Source organism: Delphinus delphis, chromosome 8 (assembly GCF_949987515.2).
Source record: "Delphinus delphis chromosome 8, mDelDel1.2, whole genome shotgun sequence".
NCBI classification, from domain to species: domain Eukaryota; kingdom Metazoa; phylum Chordata; class Mammalia; order Artiodactyla; family Delphinidae; genus Delphinus; species Delphinus delphis.
Genome location: NC_082690.1, coordinates 100915786 through 100935944, shown reverse-complemented (window position 1 = coordinate 100935944; position 20159 = coordinate 100915786). Strand labels below are relative to the sequence as shown.

Here is a 20159-nt window from a genome sequence, read left to right as displayed (position 1 = left end):
ATAGAAAGAACAGTGTTTACCAGGGGCTGGGGGGAGGGACAGATGGGTAGTTAATGTTTAATGGGGGCAGAATGTCAGTTTGGGGTGATGAAAGTTCTAGAGATGGGTGGTGGTGGCTGCAGAACAACGTGAACGTGCTCGAAGCCACTTAGCTGTGCGCTTAAAATTGGTTAAAATGGGGAATTCCCTGGTAGCCTAGCGCTTAGGATTCCGCACTTTCATTGCGGAGGGCCTGGGTTCAATCGCTGGCTGGAAAACTCGGATCCCCGCAAGCTGCCCAGTGTGGCCAAAATATAAAAAAAAAAGTTAAAATGGTGACTTTTATGTTGTATCTATTTTACAACAATTTTTTAAAATACAAGGTTTATAGCAAATGTTTTCTTTCCTTTTCTAAAAACAAACATTTATTTATTTATCTGGCTGAGTGCGGGATCTTCGCTGCGGCACGCGGGATCTAGTTCCCTGACCAGGGATCGAACCTGGGCCCCCTGCATTGGGTGTGTGGAGTCTTAACCACTGCACCACCAGAGAAGTCTCACAACGATATTTTTTTTTAAAAAAAGCTTTTTTCCACTACCTGACATGCACCAGTTGTTCCGGACACTCTATCAGGCAGGAGAGGGCTGGGTGGGCACTGGGCATGTGGGGTCAGGGAGACAGAGGCAGAGTCAAGGGTGGCTCTGGGGACAGGAGGGCATCACTGGGACAAAGAGGGAAGCTAGGAGGCAGGGGCAGGGCAGGAGGGGGAAGAAAGGCCAGATACAAGGGCAGGGGGCTGGGCAGGACAGAAAGACCCTGTGCGCAGCCTGGCACCGCTGAAGCCCCAGAGGTGGAGAGGCTGGGAATGAATTACTCCACAAGGTGAGGGCCAGCCCAGGCTGGCAGCAGGAGGGGGGCTCACCAGGGCCATCGGAGGCTCTGAGTCCTCCCTGACCCTAGGTGATGAGCAGTGGCTCCCCCTGGACTGGCATAAAGGCTCCTTTGCCCCACGCCCTGCACTCTCCTTCTTGGGGCGAGACCCCCTCCCCCCACAAACCCTCCCCTTCTTCCTTGTGAGGCCCGACTCACATTCTTGCTGTGGTCCTGGCTGGGCTCCTCAGGGGCCAGCTCGCCAATCAGCAGGGGCTTCATGAACTTGCGCACGAAATCAAGGTTGCGATGGAAGGCCAGGAAGACATCCTGGGGAGCAGGGGACAGGTGGTGAGTGGGAGACCCCGACCTCGGCCAGTGCCTCCGCCCCAGGCAAGACGGGGCTCGCCAGCAGAAGCTCTGTCCCACTAGGACATCAGGACACCGAACGGGGCTGCAACCATCCGACCCCAAATGCTCTCTCAGCCTCATTCCGGCAGGTCCCTAAGTGCCCAATTCCAGTGGAGGTGTCACTTCTGGCTCTGCCCTGATGAGGGGCCGCTGAACTCGCCATGGGTGTTTACAAAACCGCAGAGACGTGCGGCCTGCCGCTGGGCGAGTCACGAAAACGCGCCCCTGCAGGGCTACACGGCGCGGGCACCGGGCAGGGCACAGCCAGGAACCCGATTCTCCTCCAGCTGCTCCTGCGGCGTGGGCTGCCCGGTTTCCGGCGAACTGCACCACCCACCACGTGGTGCACACGCCTATCAACAGAAAGAACAAGTCTGGAGCCTACCGCAAGCATGCAAAATGTGCTTAGCTCATGTTAAACCAGAAACAAACGCAGAATTCCGTAAAATGCATTTCTGGAGGGGTGGGGGCAGCATTTTCAGACTTTGAAAAGGTATGAAAATAATTGTGTAGATTATGAAAACTTTTTTATGTAGAACTCTAAACTGTTATGTGTTAAGGTGGTGGCATTATGCCTTGCTTTCTCTTAGTTTTTCCAAACTTTCTCTAACATTGCTGTATTGCTTTTAAAAAAATTTTTAAATTAAGATTGTGCCTTTTAATCTTTTTTCCAATTATAAAGTAATGTGCATAGTTTTGGCAAATTTAGAAAATGTACAGAAGAATAAAGAGGAAAATAAATACCACCCAGAGTGACCATCATTGCTAATATTTCAGGATTTTGTTTTCCAGTTTTTTTCTATACATGCTATGTAAATTAGATAAAACAAATACAGCATCTCCACTAGAGATGTGCTGACCATAGACCGCCCCCTCCCACCGCATGGGATACAATATGATGTCGCTGTGATCAACAATGTTCACCTAGCATCAAACCAAGCTTCAAGGTGAAACTCACATAATATTGTACGTCAACTATATCTCAATTTAAAAAAGTTTTTTAAAAACAAGTCTTGAGACTTTGCTAGGAGAGAGGAACAAGTTGCATGATACCACGAGAAGCAATCAGAAAAATCAATGTAGTGGGGAAAAAGAAGTGAGGGTGCACGTGTGTGTGTGTGTGTATGTGTGTGTGTGTTGGGGGAGGGGTCCTAGATTAAAAGAGACAGAAAAATATATAACAAAAGGTTATAAAAACTGCAATGTTTGATTTGAAAGGTTCCCATTGGAGGGCGGGAAACCCAGCAGTTACCCAAGACATTTTGGTATTGAATGAGAGATTTTGGATATGGACAGGATATCTGATCATATTAAAGAATCACTATTGGGACTTCCCTGGTGGCGCAGTGGTTAAGAATCCGCCTGCCAATGCAGGGGACACGGTTCGAGCCCTGGTTCAGGAAGACCCCATATGCCACGCAGCAACTAAGCCCGTGCGCCACAACTACTGAGCCTGTGCTCTAGAGCCCGTGAGCCACAACTGCCGAAGTCCCGCAATGAGAAGCCCGTACACCGCAACGAAGAGTAGCCCCCGCTCGCCGCAACTGGAGAAAGCCCACGCACAGCAAGGAAGACCCAACGCAGCCAAAAATAAATAAGTAAATAAAATTTCAAAATAAATAAGTTAAAAAAAAGAATCACTATTAATTTTCTTAAATGTAACTAAGGTATTGTGATTATGTTAGAGAATGTCCCCATTCTTAGGAGAAGATCGTGAGGTGGCATAATGATGCAATTTATCTTCATATGATTTGGCGAAAGACAGTGCATATATGCATAAAGAGGAATATAAATGTGGCAAAACGTTGGGATTAGTGAATCTTGGTTGAGGATATACAGGTGTTCGATTCTTTCAACATTTATATATGTTTGGAAATTTTCAAAATTTTTTTAAAAAGAGGAAGGAAGATGCTGACAACTCATGAAAATGTGCTCAGGGCTTCCCTGGTGGCGCAGTGGTTAAGAATCCGCCTGCCAATGCAGGGGACACGGGTTCGAGCCCTGGTCCGGGAAGATCCCACATGCCGCGGAGCAACTAAGCCCGTGGGCCACACCTACTGAGCCTGCGCTCTAGACCCCACGAGCCACAACTACTGAGCCCGCACGCCACAACTACTGAAGTCCACGTGCCTAGAGCCCATGCTCTACAACAAGAGAAGCCACCGCAATGAGAAGCCCGCGCACCGCAACAAAGAACAGGCCCCGCTCGCCGCAACTAGAGAAAGCCCGTGGGGAGCAACGAAGACCCAAGGCAGCCAAAAATAAAATAAAGTAAATAAATTTATTTTTGAAAATGTGCTCGGCCTCCCCTCCCCCCACCCCACCCCCCTGCCAAAGTAGCTCACAATTGCCCTGGCACCAAGCCTTTTGCCTGGTCTTTGTTCTGTTTGTGTCTAGAACAGACTCACAAAGCAACGCTTTGTGCAGAGGAAAACTGGGCCCAGAGTCTCTTAAAAATGTCTGCACCCCCCCACTGAACAGAAAGGGATGGTAGCAGAGGATCAGAGCAAGTGTATCTTCAGAGGAGGGATGGGCTGCTATCCCAGGGGTCCTGAGCGGGCAGCGAGGAGCCTGTGGTCCACGCTGGGCCAGCTGCCACCCAGACCCCAGCCTCCGTCTCCTCTGCAAGGGAGGACCCTCCCAGCTCCAGTGTTCAAAGGCCCTGGGAAAGGGCCTACCAGGAGCTTCCAAAGTCAGGGCTCAGGCATTGGTGGTAGGGCAGTGAGCACAGCTGCCTTCCAAAGTCAGAGCCGTAAAAGGCCCTTTCCTTGGCCCACCTCACAAGACACCACGGCTTTTGAGAAACGAAGGGGGACGTCCTTGGTAAGGCAGTTTCCTGAGGAACGACGGCTGATAATAAATAACGAAACAATCTCTACTCTTCACTGGGAGACAGACAGCCTGCAAGTGCATCACCTCTCCTCCGGCACCCGCTGCCCCCCACCAGGTCCAGGTCCCACCTCCAAGCCTCTGTCTGGGCTGAGGAACCTGGTGGAGCAGACTCCTGTCCTGACTGAGGCCATCCCTGGGTCAGTTCCAGAGAGCTCTTGGGTGGCGTCATCTCCCTGAGGCCAAGGGAGAGGAAGGGCCACGTGCCAGGTGGGGAGCCAGGAAAGTTGTCTCTGTTACCTCCCTGATGCCTCAAAGCCCCACTTTACAGTTGAAAGCACTGGAGCCCAGGAAGCTGACACCCAAGTGGCAGAGTCAGGGTCAAATCCAGGTTCACCCGATCCAGGGACCGCAACCCCACAAGCCTCACGCAGGTTTAGAAAGCCAAGCGCTGTTCAATTATCTCATTATCCATGTTAGATCCAGCAGCTTTCCGAGCAGACCTGGTGGAAACCACGCTTGGACCCACCAAGCTGGTTTCTACACCGGGGCCTCTGGCTCTTCCTTCTGCCTGGCGCCCTGCTCCCTCAGCGTCCCGGGGCTGGCTCGTCCCAACCTACCACCCTATCTGAAAGAGCCACCCTCCAGCCTCACGCTTTCTGGGACATCACCCTGTTTTAACAGTTATCAAAACCACAAGCTCTATTATGTGCTCACTTCTTTATTGCCTGTTTCCCCAACTAGAATATAAGCTCCACTAAAGGGCCAAGCCTGTTTCGTTTGTTGCAGTAACCCCAGTGCCAACAATGATGCCTAAGAGAGGCTCACAAGACCCCACAGCTGTGCACCCTCTCAGCCCAGGAAATTTTCCACTCTTCGGTCATTTTGCACAACCCGGCTTGTGCTTCTGCAACATCTTCACCTGCTCAGTGGCTGAGATTACACAGGTCAGCCACTGAGCTATGGGCTTTGTGTACGTAACCCAAGAATCTTTACCAAACTCTGTGAGGCAGGTCCTATTTTAGAGGTGAGAAAGGAGGCTGACGGAGGTGAAACTACTTGCCCACGGGTCACACTCCAGGTCCGCCTAACTCTAGACTTTTCTGCTGTTCATACAAAAGCCTCGATCAAAATGAGCTTCCTTCTCCTGAGAGGTGATCACTTTTTGTGTCTCCCCCTTGCAAGTGTCACAGATGTGCCTCACCAACTTGTAGCGGGTTCCCAAAAGTTAAAGTGTCTGGCTGGCACAAGGCAGGACACGGCCAATCCAAACGTTGACTTTGGAACAAGAATTGGAAGCAGGCTCTATCCTCGTCCGACAGGGAGATTGGAGGCAAAGACATTCCAGGAAGAAGGCCGGGGACACAAGTAAAGGGGAGGGAGTGGCCAACAGTTCCAGCGGGGGCAGATCCGCCCCCAGGAGGGTAGGTGTGCCTGTTGGGTGCTGGGGAGGTCAGGCTGAGGATGGAGGGACAGAACACCCAAATTCTCAAATGCAAGACCTTCACCAGTTCCTGCTTCTGCCATCGCCCGGCTCCCATGCCAGCCCCTTCTGCATGAAGACAGCCTCCCTGCCTGGCTCCCAGGCGCTGAACAGAACTCACAGCTCCTCCTGCACTGAGCAGCAGGCGTCACGTCTCGTTTCTGGCTGTGTCCACCTTCTCTGCAGAGCAAGACGAATCTCTAATTCAGCTTCTCACATCTGGGCACACGGCCAGGGACTGGGGAAGCGCAGGAGAAGCAAACTCAGGGCAGACAATGCTGCCGGCAGCAGCCCTGGGAACCAAGACTGTGGAGCACGGGGTTAGGGAGGGAGAAGCAGAGGAGGGACCCTACGTTCTCAGCTGGAAATAGGGATGCTAGCTTCCTTTCCATGGCGGAGAGATGTGGGCAGGATGTCCCCTCCAAGGGAAAGAAGCGATGGGGGGGGGGGGGTAGTGCTTTGTGGCCAAAGGACCCTTGGCGAGAGCGTCCCTGCTGATGCCATGCACAGGCAGCCTGGGCATGAAGGGATTACAGCAAAGGAAACACACCTCGATAAGATGCCAAAGATACCAGGGATGCTGGGCTCGGTATGGGGTCTTCTGGGGGCTGCAAGGAGTCGACTGCTCCTACCAAGATCTAGCTGAGGGGGTGGGGCTGCCCTCCAGGCACAACCACAGGAGGGATTTCAGGTAAACACCTTTTACCTTTGGCGAAAAGGAGGTCACCAAGGTTCCTCTGCTTCACCCTTGTTCTTTTCCTGTTTACTGAACCCCCTACTGTGCATGCTGGGAACATGCACACAAGTGCTCAGGAGGCTAAGGGTTCCAGGGTAATGTCCCCTCACACCTGCAGAGAGAATGATCTCATCTACAGCCAATTTGAGCCTGATAATAACCTTCCCATTTCCTAGACCTGGAAAGTGAAGTTCAGGGTTAAGTGCCTTGCCTAGAATTCCTAAAGCTGGGACTCGAACCCAGGTCCTCTGCCTCTCAATACCTCGACCCTCCTGCCCTAAGGAGGCCAGAGATTCATTCCATTTTCAACAGTAAAACTCCATTGCATTTCCCAAGAACGGCATCGGAGCAAGTTCAAAGATGGAATGAATCCTGATCTCTTCTCGCCCTCCCTGGGTTCCAAGGGGCGACTGACGCAGACAGGGCAAAAAAAGTCACCGAGACGAGGGGGGCAGAGGTGGGGAAGCTGGTGCCTAGAGGCAGAGGGTCCAGATTCAAGTCCCAGTTTGAAAGGAGAGAAGCAAATCCAGCAAATGCACTCACTATCTGGGAGTTATTCATCTTTGTGCCCAGGGCCAGCTCGGAACCACAGAGACACTGGAATAAACGTGTGATGAGTCTTTGTTAGAGATGAAAAGTTCTGGGGAACTTTTTTAACTTTTATAACTCTGTATATAACTGAATCGCTTTGCTATACACTTGAAACTAACACAACATTGTAAATTAACTATACTTCAATTGAAAAACAGAAAAAAAAGTTCTGCCCTGAAAGAGGAGAGACACCCCTGGGACCCAGGCGAGGGCTCCCTTTGCCCACAGCAACGCAAAGACCAGGGAAGTGCTGGAGGAACAGAGGGGAAGAAACCCAAGGTGTAAATAGGGAGGAAGGAGGAGAGGAGGAGGGAAGGGAAGGGGAGCTGGGAGGTCTCTGTGTTGGTAGATCCTGAGTTGAGGTCTGAGTGCTGCGAAGACAGCAAGGTGTTTAAACCCGAGGGAGCTACTCCCTACAGGGCTGATCGCAGCACTAAATGAGGTGATCCGTACAATGTGCTTTGTGAGCTGTAAAAATTTAGCTTCATTTTTTATTCTTGCAGAGAGAAGGACCACATGACGATTGGCCTTACCCTTCACTAAGCCACCCTTCTGGGGAGGAGGCCGTCCTGACTTCTGAGGTCTTCTCTTCTTCAGTAACAGGAAAATCCCCTATGGAGGCCCCAGGTTATCGGGCTTCCTTGACTGTCAGCCTCTGGTGAGGATACCACTGCATCAGGAATGGCTCGTAACAGTGCATTCAAGTGCTCCCTGGAATCTAACCTCTATCTGCAGATCAGTCCTTCCCACACTTCACAGGACCATAAATACTCACTCCCCCAGATCTGAAGAAGTCCATGCCCCGAGGGCGAAACCACCTGCTCAACAGCCCAAAAATAAAGAGACAGAGTCTCTCCATGCCTAGCCTGTTCCTGCCCCTCTCAAGTCCCCTGCCCAGAGACCCCACACTTCCTGTGGCCTTTTTCCAACCTGGTCCCAGAAAATAGAGAAAGAGGGAGAGGGAGGGAGAGGGAGAGAGAGAGAGAAAATATTCAGTTGCTCCGTCCACCATTATTCAACTCGATCAGTGCATTTCATGCCCCCAAAGTTTTATCTCGGAAGGCAGTAAGCTCTGGGCATAGGGATTGTCTTCATATCTTGCTACACCAAATAGAGCTGGCCTGGATTTAAAAAATTTTCCTCCAAATTCCTCTTTGTTTACTTTACATTCTAGCTGTTACATAATCCTCACTCTTACCGCTCACTTATCTGATAATGTAATACGGAAGAACCTTTTGCATTCTATTACAAGTTAATCACTAAAGGGATGTTGTCTATAAGCTTAAATTATACATAATGGCCTATCTCTGGGAACCCTGCTTCTCAGGTAATGAACATTAAGCTACAATACCTTTGTTGAGCTCACAGGAAACATCCTGACCAGGCCCACCTATGACTACAGGGAGGAAGAAATGAACACATACATCCCCTCCAGAGGCTGACGGGAACCAGGAAATGTTTGATTTGACTCCCTCCCCTTTTAGTATAAAAGGAGCCTGAATTCTAAGTCAGGCAAGATGGTTCCTTGGGCACGAGCCCACCATCTTCCCAGTTTGCTGGCTTTCCGAATAAAGTCGTTATTCCTTTGCCCCAGCAACTCGTCTCTCGATTATTGGCCCGTCGTGCGATGAGCCATATGAGGTTAGACTCGGTAACAGTAAAACTCCATTGCATTTATCTAGTGCTTAGTTTAGGAAATGCCTTGCCGCAAAAGAAAGTATATTTATTTCACACTACGGAGTAAACAGACCAATCCACTGGATTTGACTTTTCCTTCTAGGAAACATTTCGGTGAAGGCTCAACCAGGACAGGAACCTTCAGAATTCACCTATGAAAGATCTCAAACCAGGAGTCAGGTCTTTACTTGGGAATCACTCTTACCCGACCTCCTCACAGGGCTGTGGGAAGGTCCCAGTGAGATAATATACTGATGGTGCTTGAAAATCTTATACCCACCTAAGTTACAATCGGTATCCCAGCCCCAAGGGCTCAAGGCGAGTTCACAAGCAGGTAAAACGGGATCGGGCCCAAAGCTGTAGGCGCTATTGCTGACCCTCTGCTCGCCAGAGCAGCGAGCCAAGCCACAGCTTACACTATAGCTGCCTGCTCTGCCCCCCAGCACTTGACTCTGTCTGTCCCAATTAGATAGAAGAGGTAGGGAGATCTAGAGTTCCACCAACTGACGGCCCCATACAGCTTGCCCAGCAAAAGCCCAAACAGGTCAGCGTGCCAGACCTCCAGGTGGAATGAGCTATGTCAAGCTGATCTCTCCCTAGTCACCCTTCCCAAATTCTCCATGCCACCAGACCTGCTCTGCTTCCAGCTCACTGCCACCAAGAGTGGCCCCTTCCTTCCCTCCCGGCCTCTGTTCTTCGAGTCCATGGGGTGGGGATGGGGGGAGCAGATCCAGCTGCACCCGAAGAATAAGCAAGGATTTGGGGCTGGGGGGTAGGGGGCGTGGTGGGGTGCTGTGTCATCGCAGAGCTGCAGGTTTGGTGCGCAAAGGTGAGGGTAAGATGGACAGCCCCGGCTCCAGGAAGATCCCAGAGTCCCACTACCTTTCCGAGGGCAAGATGAGGGAGGGCACTCCTGGCCGGATTTGGGAACAGAGGACCATTGAGTTGAAGTCCCAGAGTAACCTCGAATGCAGCTGGACCTGTTGCCAAGCTAGCCTAGTGCTGCTAAATCGACCCGTCTCAAGGCCCCTCTCCACCTGGGCTTTGCAAACTCCAGCCCTTTTTCTTTCCACCAATTCCCACCCGGGGCCCCCAAGAAGGCCGGCCCTTGCCGGGGGGGGGGGGGGGGCGGGGGCAGGGGGTCCTGGTAGTCTCTGAGAGCGTGGGAACAGGAGCTACCAGGCGGTGTCTCCGCGGCAGCCATTGCGGACCTTCTGAGACTGGAATTCCGGCAGGAGCGAGCCCTGGCCGGGGACGAGCTTTCCTTCCCCGCCCCCTAGTCTGGCTGGCGAGTGGGGGACGCGCGCGGAGTCCCACACCTGGCTCCTCTCCCGCTCCTCTCCGCGGGGCCCAGGGGCGGCCATCTTCCACGCTGGGGGCGTCAAGGCTCCAGGGCCCCGGCGCCCTCTCTGGGGAGTCCCAGGCTCCGGCTGAACTCTGAGGAAGGAACGGACGCAAGGATCCCAGTGCGCGCGGTAGATCCTGCATGGTTCTCCACCGCTCGAATATGCCTCTTGGGCTCCAAAATCCGACCCCCACAGCACGTTGGCCCAGCTGTCCCAGAGGACGAGGATTCGGGGCGGGGGATGAGCGCAGTAGACTCTTTCCTTCCCTCCAGGACGCCCCAAGCTCCACTCAGCGCTGGAGGTCTTGTTTGGCGCCCTGGGACCCATGACTCCTGATTCCCTCCTGCAGCAGAGAAAGGTGGCGGGAGAGGCCCCAGACCCTTACCGTAGCATCTTCCCCTGCGTAGTGCCCGATGACCCGGTGGCCCCCCGGGTGCCGGTGTGACCATTCGGTGATGTTGTAGACCTTGCGGTCGATGACGAGCCACTGGTCCGTGCGCAGGTTGTGCTTCTGAATCTCCTCCCAGCGGAAGGCAGGCATCGGCGCCTCGCGCTCGGTGGCCCCCTCGCCCTGGTTCCCCCCCTTCCCCATGCCGCCTGCCGACAGGGTTGCCCCGTGCACTGCGGTGTGTGCGGCCCGGGGCCTCCTCGCTTTCGGCTTTTGTCTTCTCCTACTCCTCCCCCCACCGCGCCCCCTCCCCCAGCCGCCTCGCCTTCGCTCCGGAGTATCCTTGCCTTCCCTCCAGGCTTCCCAGTGCCCCCAAGCGGTCCCCTCCTTCCGCCCCTCCCTCCGCCCGCCGGCCCGCAGTGGACTTTTGCCTCCTGTAAAAACTCCTCGGTAGCTCAGGGCCTCGAAGCCTCCTCTTCCCGCCCCGCTGGCTCCCCCCGTCCGGGGCTTCGCATCCTCCCGCGTTCCCCTCCGCCTGGGTTTCCACAGTGATCAGCAGAGCGCCTGCACCAATCCGGGCGCGTCGCCCCGCCTGCCATTGGCCCAGGAGGATCTTTCGAAGGCCAGCGGGCTGGAACAGCGGTCCCCGGCTCCCCCGCCTGCCCCCCCACGAGGAGTCGAGAGGGGCCTGGAGGTCGGTTACGTGTCCGTACTCCTCCCTCCCCCGCTCGAGCTGGGGGGTTGGAGGGGGGGACCCAAGGATATCCCAGGGTAGCTTGGCGGGCGAGCTGGGGCGGCGGCTGAGTTCCGCGCTTTCCGGGCGCTTGCGCGCACACCCACGGCCCGCGCTCCCGGGTTTGCACCTGATGCCGGCACGTAGAGGACCCAGCCGCTCCGCGCGCTCTGCGGTGGGGACCGGCCCAGGGCCCGGCTGGCGGGCGCGCAGGCGGCGCCGAGCCGCCGGGCTGGCGAGTTCCACTCTGGGACTGGCCTGGTTAGGTGACGCCCTCCCCTAACCCGCTGGAATCCGGACTCCAGTATATCCACATTGTCCGTGCTATCCACACTGGCGCCCTTCTGCAGCCTCCCTGGGGGAAGAAGCCGGCCTCCGGCTGGCCCAAGGCCTGTAATCAGTGGATCTTAGAAAAGAATTGTGGAACCTCTGATGTACTTTCCTGTGTTAGGCGCCATGGTGGAGGGAAGCGGGGGTGGGGGTGGGGGGGGCATGGGAGTGGGGACTCCAGGACTTGGTTCTTTCCCTGAACTCAGGAATCTCACAGCCGATTTGGGAGAGGTACCATGGAAACAATATAGGACCTCATAGGATTAATTGTTCAGTGATGTTTATAAATAACAGGAAATAAAAATGGGGGTATCAAAAGTGTTGTGGTCCGTGCGCGGGCTGGAAGAAGAATTTCGAGACACGAAGTATTTTAGAAAAGAGTGAGTTTATTGAGAACAAAGAGCAGAGTTAGGGGCGCTGCAAATACCGCGGGCGACTTCCTGATAGACCAGGGCGAGCCGACCCCCTTTGTGGGCTAGTAGCCAACTTTTATAGCCTCAAGACAAAGAAAATTCCTGCTGGCAGGATGGCATTAGGTGATTGGTCAGGATGCTACAAGGTTACTACAAGGCGATTATTTTGCCTAATATGGAATGGGGGAGGGGGGCTGTCTGGTTTAGATTAGGAGCGCGCGTGGCAACAGTTGCTATGGGGGCTAGGTTAATTCCTGAGTTTTTGTCCTGTGTCCTCGATGTAGGGTGTCCTTGATGCAGGGCTCCACACTTCCCAGGGAGGAAGAATGGCATGGAAGCCTTACTGGTTGCACGGGACAAAACGCAAATTGGGTCAGAAAAAAGGAGGAGTTTGTTGTCTCGTTAAACTCAAGGAGGGACTTCCCTGGTGGCGCAGTGGTTAAGAATCCGCCTGCCAATGCAGGGGACACGGGTTCGAGCCTTGGTCCGGGAGGATCCCATATGTGGCGGAGCAACTAAGCCCGTGCGCCACAACTACCGAGCCTGCACTCTACAGCCCACGAACCACAACTATCGAGCCCACTTGCCCCAACTACTGAAGCCTGCGTGCCTAGCGCAACAGGAGAAGACACCACGATGAGAAGACCGCGCACCGCAACAAAGAGTAGCGCCCACTCGCCACAACTAGAGAAAGCCTGCTCACAGCTACGAAGACCCGACGCAGCCAAAAATATAAATAAATAAATAAATTTATTTTTAAAAAATCAATAAGTTCAAGGAAAGGTGGGACAATCTGAACACAGGAAGGTGGGGATGGAGGGGCTCAGGAACCAGCAGATGCAGGAACTTGAAGGCTGCCAGGTCTCTCCCTCCTCTGTTCCTCCTTGATGTCACCTCTTTCTCTCTCCTTGCAAACGAGGGTCTGGTGGAGAGACAGCTGAAAACTACTGAGTCTTAGGTCTTAGGGCTGGCTGCGTTGGAAGGTAGGCCTACTAATCTCTCGAGGTATAAACTCAGACACAGAAGGAAGAACTCTGACTGGCACGCCCTTCTTGGATCAAGTACCCACGCCTGGATGAGTCAACTATGGCCTGGAGATTAATCTCAAAGAGTCCACATGCTGGAGTGGGGAAAGTGTCAAGGTATGAGCGCAGCTTGGAGAAGAATTTCCAGACATAAAGCAGAACGTAAAGAAGATAGAATTTATTAGAGGAAAGGGTCGCTGCCAGAACAGTGGCCCGAATTCCTAGTAGTCTGGGAGAGTCGAGCCCGCACATGTGTTATTGATCAGTGTTTATAGCCAGAAAACAAAGGAATGGTCCAAGGTGAAAATTTCATTTACTGATTGATCGAGGCACGCCTACCTTCCTTCTGTACAGTGGGAGTAGGACAGGGCATATGCCTTTCCTTCCTTATTTGGGACAGGTCCCATTGCCCAGGTGGGCATCACCCAGGTGGGCGCAGGGATTTCAAAACCATCTCAACATGGTGGCGAGGGCGATTAAGAGTCCAGTAACTTTTTCAGGCAGGGTCATCCTTTGTCCTTGAAGCACCATTGTCCTTGGAGCACCACACTCCCCCTTCTCTTTATGTGTAGGGCCAATTCCTTGGCCTTATTGAATACCCTACTCATATCTACCTAACTGCCTAATTCCCTCTCAGGCATTCAGGAAGCCCTTTTGGGAGGAGAAGGGGCGATGAACTCTCTCTGGCCGCTTCCTGCTGAGTGAGGGCGTCGTGGGGCCCTGGGATCCCTCGCCTGCTCTCTGTCAGGGTGCATCTAGGGAGGAGTGTGGGCCCCATGGAAAGAGATGTTGGCTTGTTCAAGGGTACGAGTGTTGACTGTCCAGTATTCTTTTTTTCTTTTTAATAAATTTATTTATTTATTTTTGGCTGCATTGAGTCTTCATTGCTGTGTGCGGGCTTCTCATTGTGGTGGCTTCTCTTGTCGCAGAGCACGGGCTCTAGGCACGCGGGCTTCAGTAGTTGTGGCACATGGGCCCAGTAGTTGTGGCTCGCGGGCTGTAGAGCGCAGGCTCAGTAGTTGTGGCGCACGGGCTTAGTTGCTCCGCGGCATGTGGGATCTTCCCGGACCAGGGATTGAACCCGAGTCCCCTGCATTGGCAGGCAGATTCTTAACCACTGGGCCACCAGGGAAGCCCTGTCTGGTATTCTTGTTGTATCACCATTTGGAGGTTTATTTGTTGTATTCTGGAAGAGACAAACTTAACAAGAAGGTTAAAAATACATGGCCCAAAGATTGGGCTGGACCTTGCCCGGATGGTTGACCAAAAAACAGCAATCCTCCTATAATGTTGCACAAGTCCCTCCCTGATAAGCCTTTAGGAGGTCCAGAGCTCTTTTATTTTGTAAAACTACTCCTGCAGAGAAATTATTTGTCTTGTAGCATGTTAATTTGAGCTGCGAGGTTGGCAGTCTGTTGTGTAAGTTCAAGAGAGAGCTGTAGGGGTGAAAATAGGGTTTAAGAGTCCGGCTGAGCCTGTTCCCATCCCTGTTAGGAGGATCGAGGAAGAGCGAGCGGGACCAGAGAAGGAGGTCGGGGCTGAATAAGTAGCCGCTGTGTCACTTCGAAAGGTTATAGTCGCCCCTGTCACATCCAGGGTTACCTGGGGCTCCTCCGGTCTTCTGGGGAACATAGGGGCCTGTAGACTGAGACTTGGGCACCTTCAGTCATCCGCATCCAGGAGCCCCAGATCTTGAGCGTAATCCCGTTCTCACTCCTGGTAGTCAACTACCACCAACAGGGGCCATTGGCCTTGACCTCAGCCAGGGGGCTGGGACCCGAGATACCCCAGGTGTTGGGTGGTTGTGGTGTTGGCCTACCAGCTTGAGGGCGGCAGGGACAACTCCTCTTCCAGTAGCCCTTTTGATGACAGTAAGGGCACGGGGTGTCGGGTGGTGGGGTGCGGCCGTTCTTCACTGTGCGCCCCTGCTGACCGCACGGGTCGCAGGTCAGCTGTGATTTCTGCGACGGGAGATGGGCTGCCTTGAGTCCGTGCTGTGGGAGGGACTGAGTAATGACAAGAGCCATATATTGAGCAGGTCGTGTTAACTTTTCCTCCTCTCTTTCTCGTCTATTCCTAGAAGCCTCCTCCCTATTCGTGAAGACCTTAAAGCCCGTCAATGGGACGGAAAATGGGGTCTGTGGCCCTTGCTCTAGTTTCCGTAATTTCTGTCTTATGCTTGGCGATGCCTGGCTTATCAAGTGAACCGCAATACAGCCTGAACTTCAGGAGTCTCAGGGTCTAGGTTGGTGCATTTCCTCATAGCCTCTGCCAATCGGGCCTGAAAAAGGGCCGCCTTCTCCAAGGGTTCCTGGGTAACTTCTCTGAGCTTCTTATAATTGTCCTGTTTGATGACTGGCCTTTTCATACCTTCAGTAGATATGTAGTCATGAAGTTTCTCCTAGTGAGCCCTCCTGCTGGCCCATTTTCATTTGCCTGGTATCTCCATCCTGGGCCTGCCCGTGGGACTGTCTCTTCCCCGGCTCGGTTCTCATTAGGATCTCGGGCATGTGCCTCACCTGCCCAGGCCTGAGCCAAGGCCCCGATCCCAGCCTTGTCTTCGTGATGCAGCAGGTAGTTAGGACACAGGAATATCTGGCCAGGTTAAGTCAAAGGCTATAGTTAGGGCCTGGAATTCCCTGATGAAGGTGGAGGGGTCCTGGCTAAGGGGCCCAGTTTCCCTTGAATAGGAGAGATCAGACATGGGGAAGGGGACATGAACCCTGATAGTACCTCGGTCTCCATTAGCGACCTCTCGTAGGGGGACCATGTTGGGACTCGATTCAGAGCGTTGGGCTGCTCGTGACCGAGTGTGGGGAGGGGAGGGAAGGTCTGCTTGCGGGTAGAGAGGTGGGGCTTGGGGAGCAGCAGGTTGGGGAAGAGGCTGGTGAGATGGGGGACAAGAAGGCTCATCCAAGGGCTTCCCTGGTGGCGCAGTGGTTGGGAGTCCGCCTGCCGATGCAGGGGACACGGGTTCGTGCCCCGGTCCGGGAGGATCCCACATGCCGCTGAGCCTGCGCGTCCGGAGCCCGTGCTCCGCAACGGGAGAGGCCGCAACAGTGAGAGGCCTGCGTACCGCAAAAAAAAAAAAATTTGGTTACTGATTGGTCGAGGCACATATACCTTCCTTCGTAAGGGTGGGAGTGGGACAGGCCTTATGCCTTTCCTTATTTGGGACAGGCCCTTTTGCCCAGGTGGGCATTGCCCAGGTGGGCTCAGGGATTTTGTAAGCAGAGCAACATTATGGGGAGGCCGATTAAGAGTCCAGTAGGGGGTGTAATGGTGAAAGTTCTTCAGACAGGGTTGTCCTTGTCCTTGAAGCACCATTGTCCTTGGAGCACCACAGAAAGGAGCCACTTTCAGAGGAGGAGAATGTTGCTACCAGAAGAAGAGAGCATGCTAGGCAGAAAACCAGAATCTGAAGGCAGAAACAATATGGGCTTTGGAGTCAAGACCAGCTTGGGTATGTGTCCTGGTGCTGCAACTGCTGTAGCTGGACTCTGACAGGTTACTCTGTCTTTCAAAGCCTCAGTTTTTTTGCATCAATGATACCTACCCCATGGGGTTGTTTTAAGCATTGGCAATAACATGCTCAGCATATATATCAGGGACTTCGGCCCTGACGGTTATTGTTCACTGTTTGCTTAGGTCCAGCACTTTGGACATTTCTGCCACACCAACCTACTTGTGCATCAAGCCTCAGAATATTAGGTTTGGAAGACATCATTTAGTCATTCCAAGTACTGGTCCACAAACTGGTTCCAGACAGCATAGAGTTTTCAGCAGTTAGTTGAAAAACTAGAAAAATAAAGGAAAATGTAGAGTGCTTCATAAAACTAAGGGTATTCAATTTAAGTGACTGCCTTTTAAAAAATTCTGTCCTAATTTTCTGTACTAAAATGTTTTTCAATAATGAAATGGTAACAGTAGATGGTGGAGTTTTGAAAATATGTTTATTTCATAAAATGAAAAGTGGACAACTCTACACTCATTTCCATATTTAATTTACTTCTTCATGAACAATTCAAAAGCTCGAGAACCGCTGATCTTGCCCAACTCTTTATTTTCAAGCAGAAAATCAAGCCCTGGAGCGTTCACGTAACTTGCTCATATCCCAGATTTAGAAAGTGGGTACTTTCAGACACCACCTCGCATTTCGACTCAGCGTGGGATTACCTCTGACAGCTGGTTTTTGATTTTTAAGGTCTCTTTCATTAATTTTTTAATACACTTATTCTTTTTTTTTTTTTTAACAGAAACACCTTTATTTTTGCCTTCAAAGAACAAACTGTTCTTCTTTGTCCAACATAATCATGATGAATACATTTATTCTTTACGGTAGTTTGTGGTTCACAGCAAAATTGAGTAGGAAGGTCAGAGAGTTCCCATATACACGCCATATGTCCACACACACACAGCCTCCCCCATTATCAACATCCCCTACCAGCGGTACATTTGTTACAACTGATGACCAATACCGACACATCATTACCCAAAGTCCATTGTTTACATCAGGGTTTACTCTTTGTGTTATACATTCTATGGGCTTTGACACATGTATCTACCATAACAGTATCGTACAAGATAGGTTCACTGCCCTAAATATCCTCTATGCTCTACCTATTCACCCCTCCCTCCCCTCTATCCCCTGGCCTTTTACTGTCTCCATAATTTTGCCTTTTCCAGAATGTCATATAATTGGAATCATACAGTATACTGTGCACTGAATATCTGTGTCTCCCTCAAGTTCATCTGTTGAGATCTAATCCCCAATGTTATATGTGTGGAGATGAGGCCTTTGGGAGGTGATTAGGTCATGAGGGTGGAGCCCTCATAAATGGGAAGAGTGTCCTATACAAGAAGTCCTCGACCCTTCCACCATGCGGAGTTAAAGCAAAAAGACGGCCATCTAGGAAGTGAACCCTCTCGCCAGACACCCAATCTGCCAGCACCTTGATCTTGGACTTCCTAGCCTCCAGGGCTGTAAGAAATAAATTTCTGTTGTTTACAAGCTACCCAGTCTATGACATTTCTGTTATAGTAGCCCAGATAGACTAAGATACGTCTGCCACCTCACATAGTTCTTTTTGTGTGTATATATGGTGAGAACTTTTAAGATCTACTCCCTTAGCAGTTTTCAAACATACAGTACAGTATGGCTAACTGTAGGCACCATGCTGCTCTATGTTAGATCCCCAGAACTTATTCATCTTATAACTGGAAATGTGTGCCCTCTGACCACCATCACTCTTTCTTCTCCATCTCTCTGGCTACCACAATTCTACTCTCTGTTACTGAGTTTGGTTTTCTTAGATTCCACATATAATTGAGATCATACAGTATTGGTCTTCCTCTGACTGACTTATTTCACGTAGCGTAATGCCCTCAAATTCCATCCATATCACAAATGGCAGGATTTCCTTCTTTCTTATGGACAAATAGTATTACATCGTGTATATATACCATAAGACACAAAACCATAAAACTATAAGATAACCTGGGAGAACATTTAGATGATCTTGAGTTTGGCAATGGCTTTTTATGCACCACACCAAAACCATGACCCATGAAAGAGACAACTGATAAGCTGGACTTCATTAAAATTAAAAACTTATGCTCCGTGAAAGACACTGTCAAGAGAATGAGAACACAAGCCACAGACTGGGAGAAAATATTTGCAAAAGACATAGCTGATACAGGACTGTTATCTAAAATACAGAGAACTCTCAAAACTCAAAAAATAAGAAAACAAATGGGAGAAAATAATTGCAAACCATATATCTGATAAGGAACTCATACAACTTAATAGCAAAAATATATAAGGAACTCATACAACTCAATAGCAAAAAAATCAAATAATCCAACTTAAAAATGGACAAAGTATCTTGTGAGGTAATAGAAAATCTCTATTGGTCTCTGTCCCCAGTTCCTGAAACCCTTGTAATTTTCTGGGTGATACGAGTGTCTTTTGTTCTAATGAGGTGACTCTGGGTGGGCTACTGGATGAGGGCTGGTCACCAGAAAGATCAAACCATAATCAGGGGCTTGGAGTTTTCAGCCCATTCCCCCATCCTCCAGAGAGGAGAGAGGAGCTGGAAATGGAGTTAATGATTGATCTTGCCTACGTGAGGAAGCCTCCATAAGTACCCTAAAAGTATGGGGTTTGGAGAGCTTCCAGGTTGGTGACCACATGGAGGTGTGGCGAGAGTGGCGCACGTGGACGGGGCATGGGGGCTCGGCGCCACTTCCCGCATACCTTGCCCCCTACACATCTCTTCCATCTGGATGTTCATCTGTATCCTTTATCACATCCTTTTATAATAAACTGGTAAACAGTAAGTAAACTGTTTTCCTAAGTTCTGTGAGCCACTCTAGCAAATTAATTGAAACCAAGGAAGGCATTGTGGGAATCTCTGATTTATAGCCAGTGGGTCAGAAGTGCAGGTCACCACCTGAACTTAATACTGGCATCTGAATTGGTGGTGTGTGGGACAGTCTGGTGGGACTGAGCCCTTACCTTGTAGGATCTGATGCTATCTCCAGGTACACAGTGTCAGAATTAAGCTAAATTGCTGGTGTCACAGAATTGCTTGGTGTGGGGAAACCCCCTTCACATTTGGTGAGCAGAGTGTCAGAAGTGAAGTGTTCTGTGTAAAAGAAAAGGACACACATAGGAAGAAAGGACTACTGGGGGGGGGTTAAAATACAGACTGGAATAAACATTTTTTCCAGAGAACGTATACAAAGGTATACAAATGGCCAACAGATACATGATTTGACTTTTTTGCTATTGAGTTGTATGAGTTCCTTATATATTTTTGCTATTAAGTTGTGTGAGTTCCTTATCAGATATATGGTTTGCAATTATTTTCTCCCATTTGTTTTCTTATTTTTTGAGTTTTGAGAGTTCTCTGTATTTTAGATAACAGTCCTGTATCAGCTATGTCGTTTGCAAATATCTTCTCCCAGTCCGTGGCTTGTGTTCTCATTCTCTTGACAGTGTCTTTCACGGAGCATAAGTTTTTAGTTTTAATGAAGTCCAGCTTATCAGTTGTCTCTTTCATGGGTCATGGTTTTGGTGTGGTGCATAAAAAGCCGTTGCCAAACTCAAGATCATCTAAATATTCTCCCAGGTTACCTTATAGTTTTATGGTTTTGTGTTTTACATTTAAGTCTATAATCCATTTTGAGTTTTAATTTTTCGTGAGGGGTCTAAGGTCTGTGTCTAGATCATTTTTTTGTATGTGGATGTCAAGTTGTACCAACACCATGTGTTGAAAAAATTCTCTTTTCTCCACTGTATTGCCTTTGCTCCTCTGTCAAAGTTCAGTTGACTGTATTTGTGTAG

General features: G+C 50.8%; 1 protein-coding gene across 2 annotated transcripts in view; it reads right to left on the bottom strand.

The window, feature by feature from the left end:
* Positions 1-20159, bottom strand: part of FADS2 (fatty acid desaturase 2) — a 65291-nt gene that overhangs the window by 24463 nt on the left and 20669 nt on the right. Inside the window, exons 1-2 of one of the 2 annotated variants that reach the window (XM_060019016.1) lie at positions 10308-10575; positions 1069-1179 (exon numbers count right to left, since the gene is read on the bottom strand). In XM_060019016.1, coding sequence (XP_059874999.1) covers positions 1069-1179; positions 10308-10514 — 318 coding nt within the window. In that variant the 5' untranslated portion in view covers positions 10515-10575. Of the gene's footprint in view, positions 1-1068; positions 1180-10307; positions 10576-20159 lie in introns of those variants that run through there. The other variant, XM_060019017.1, reaches the window with a different exon arrangement.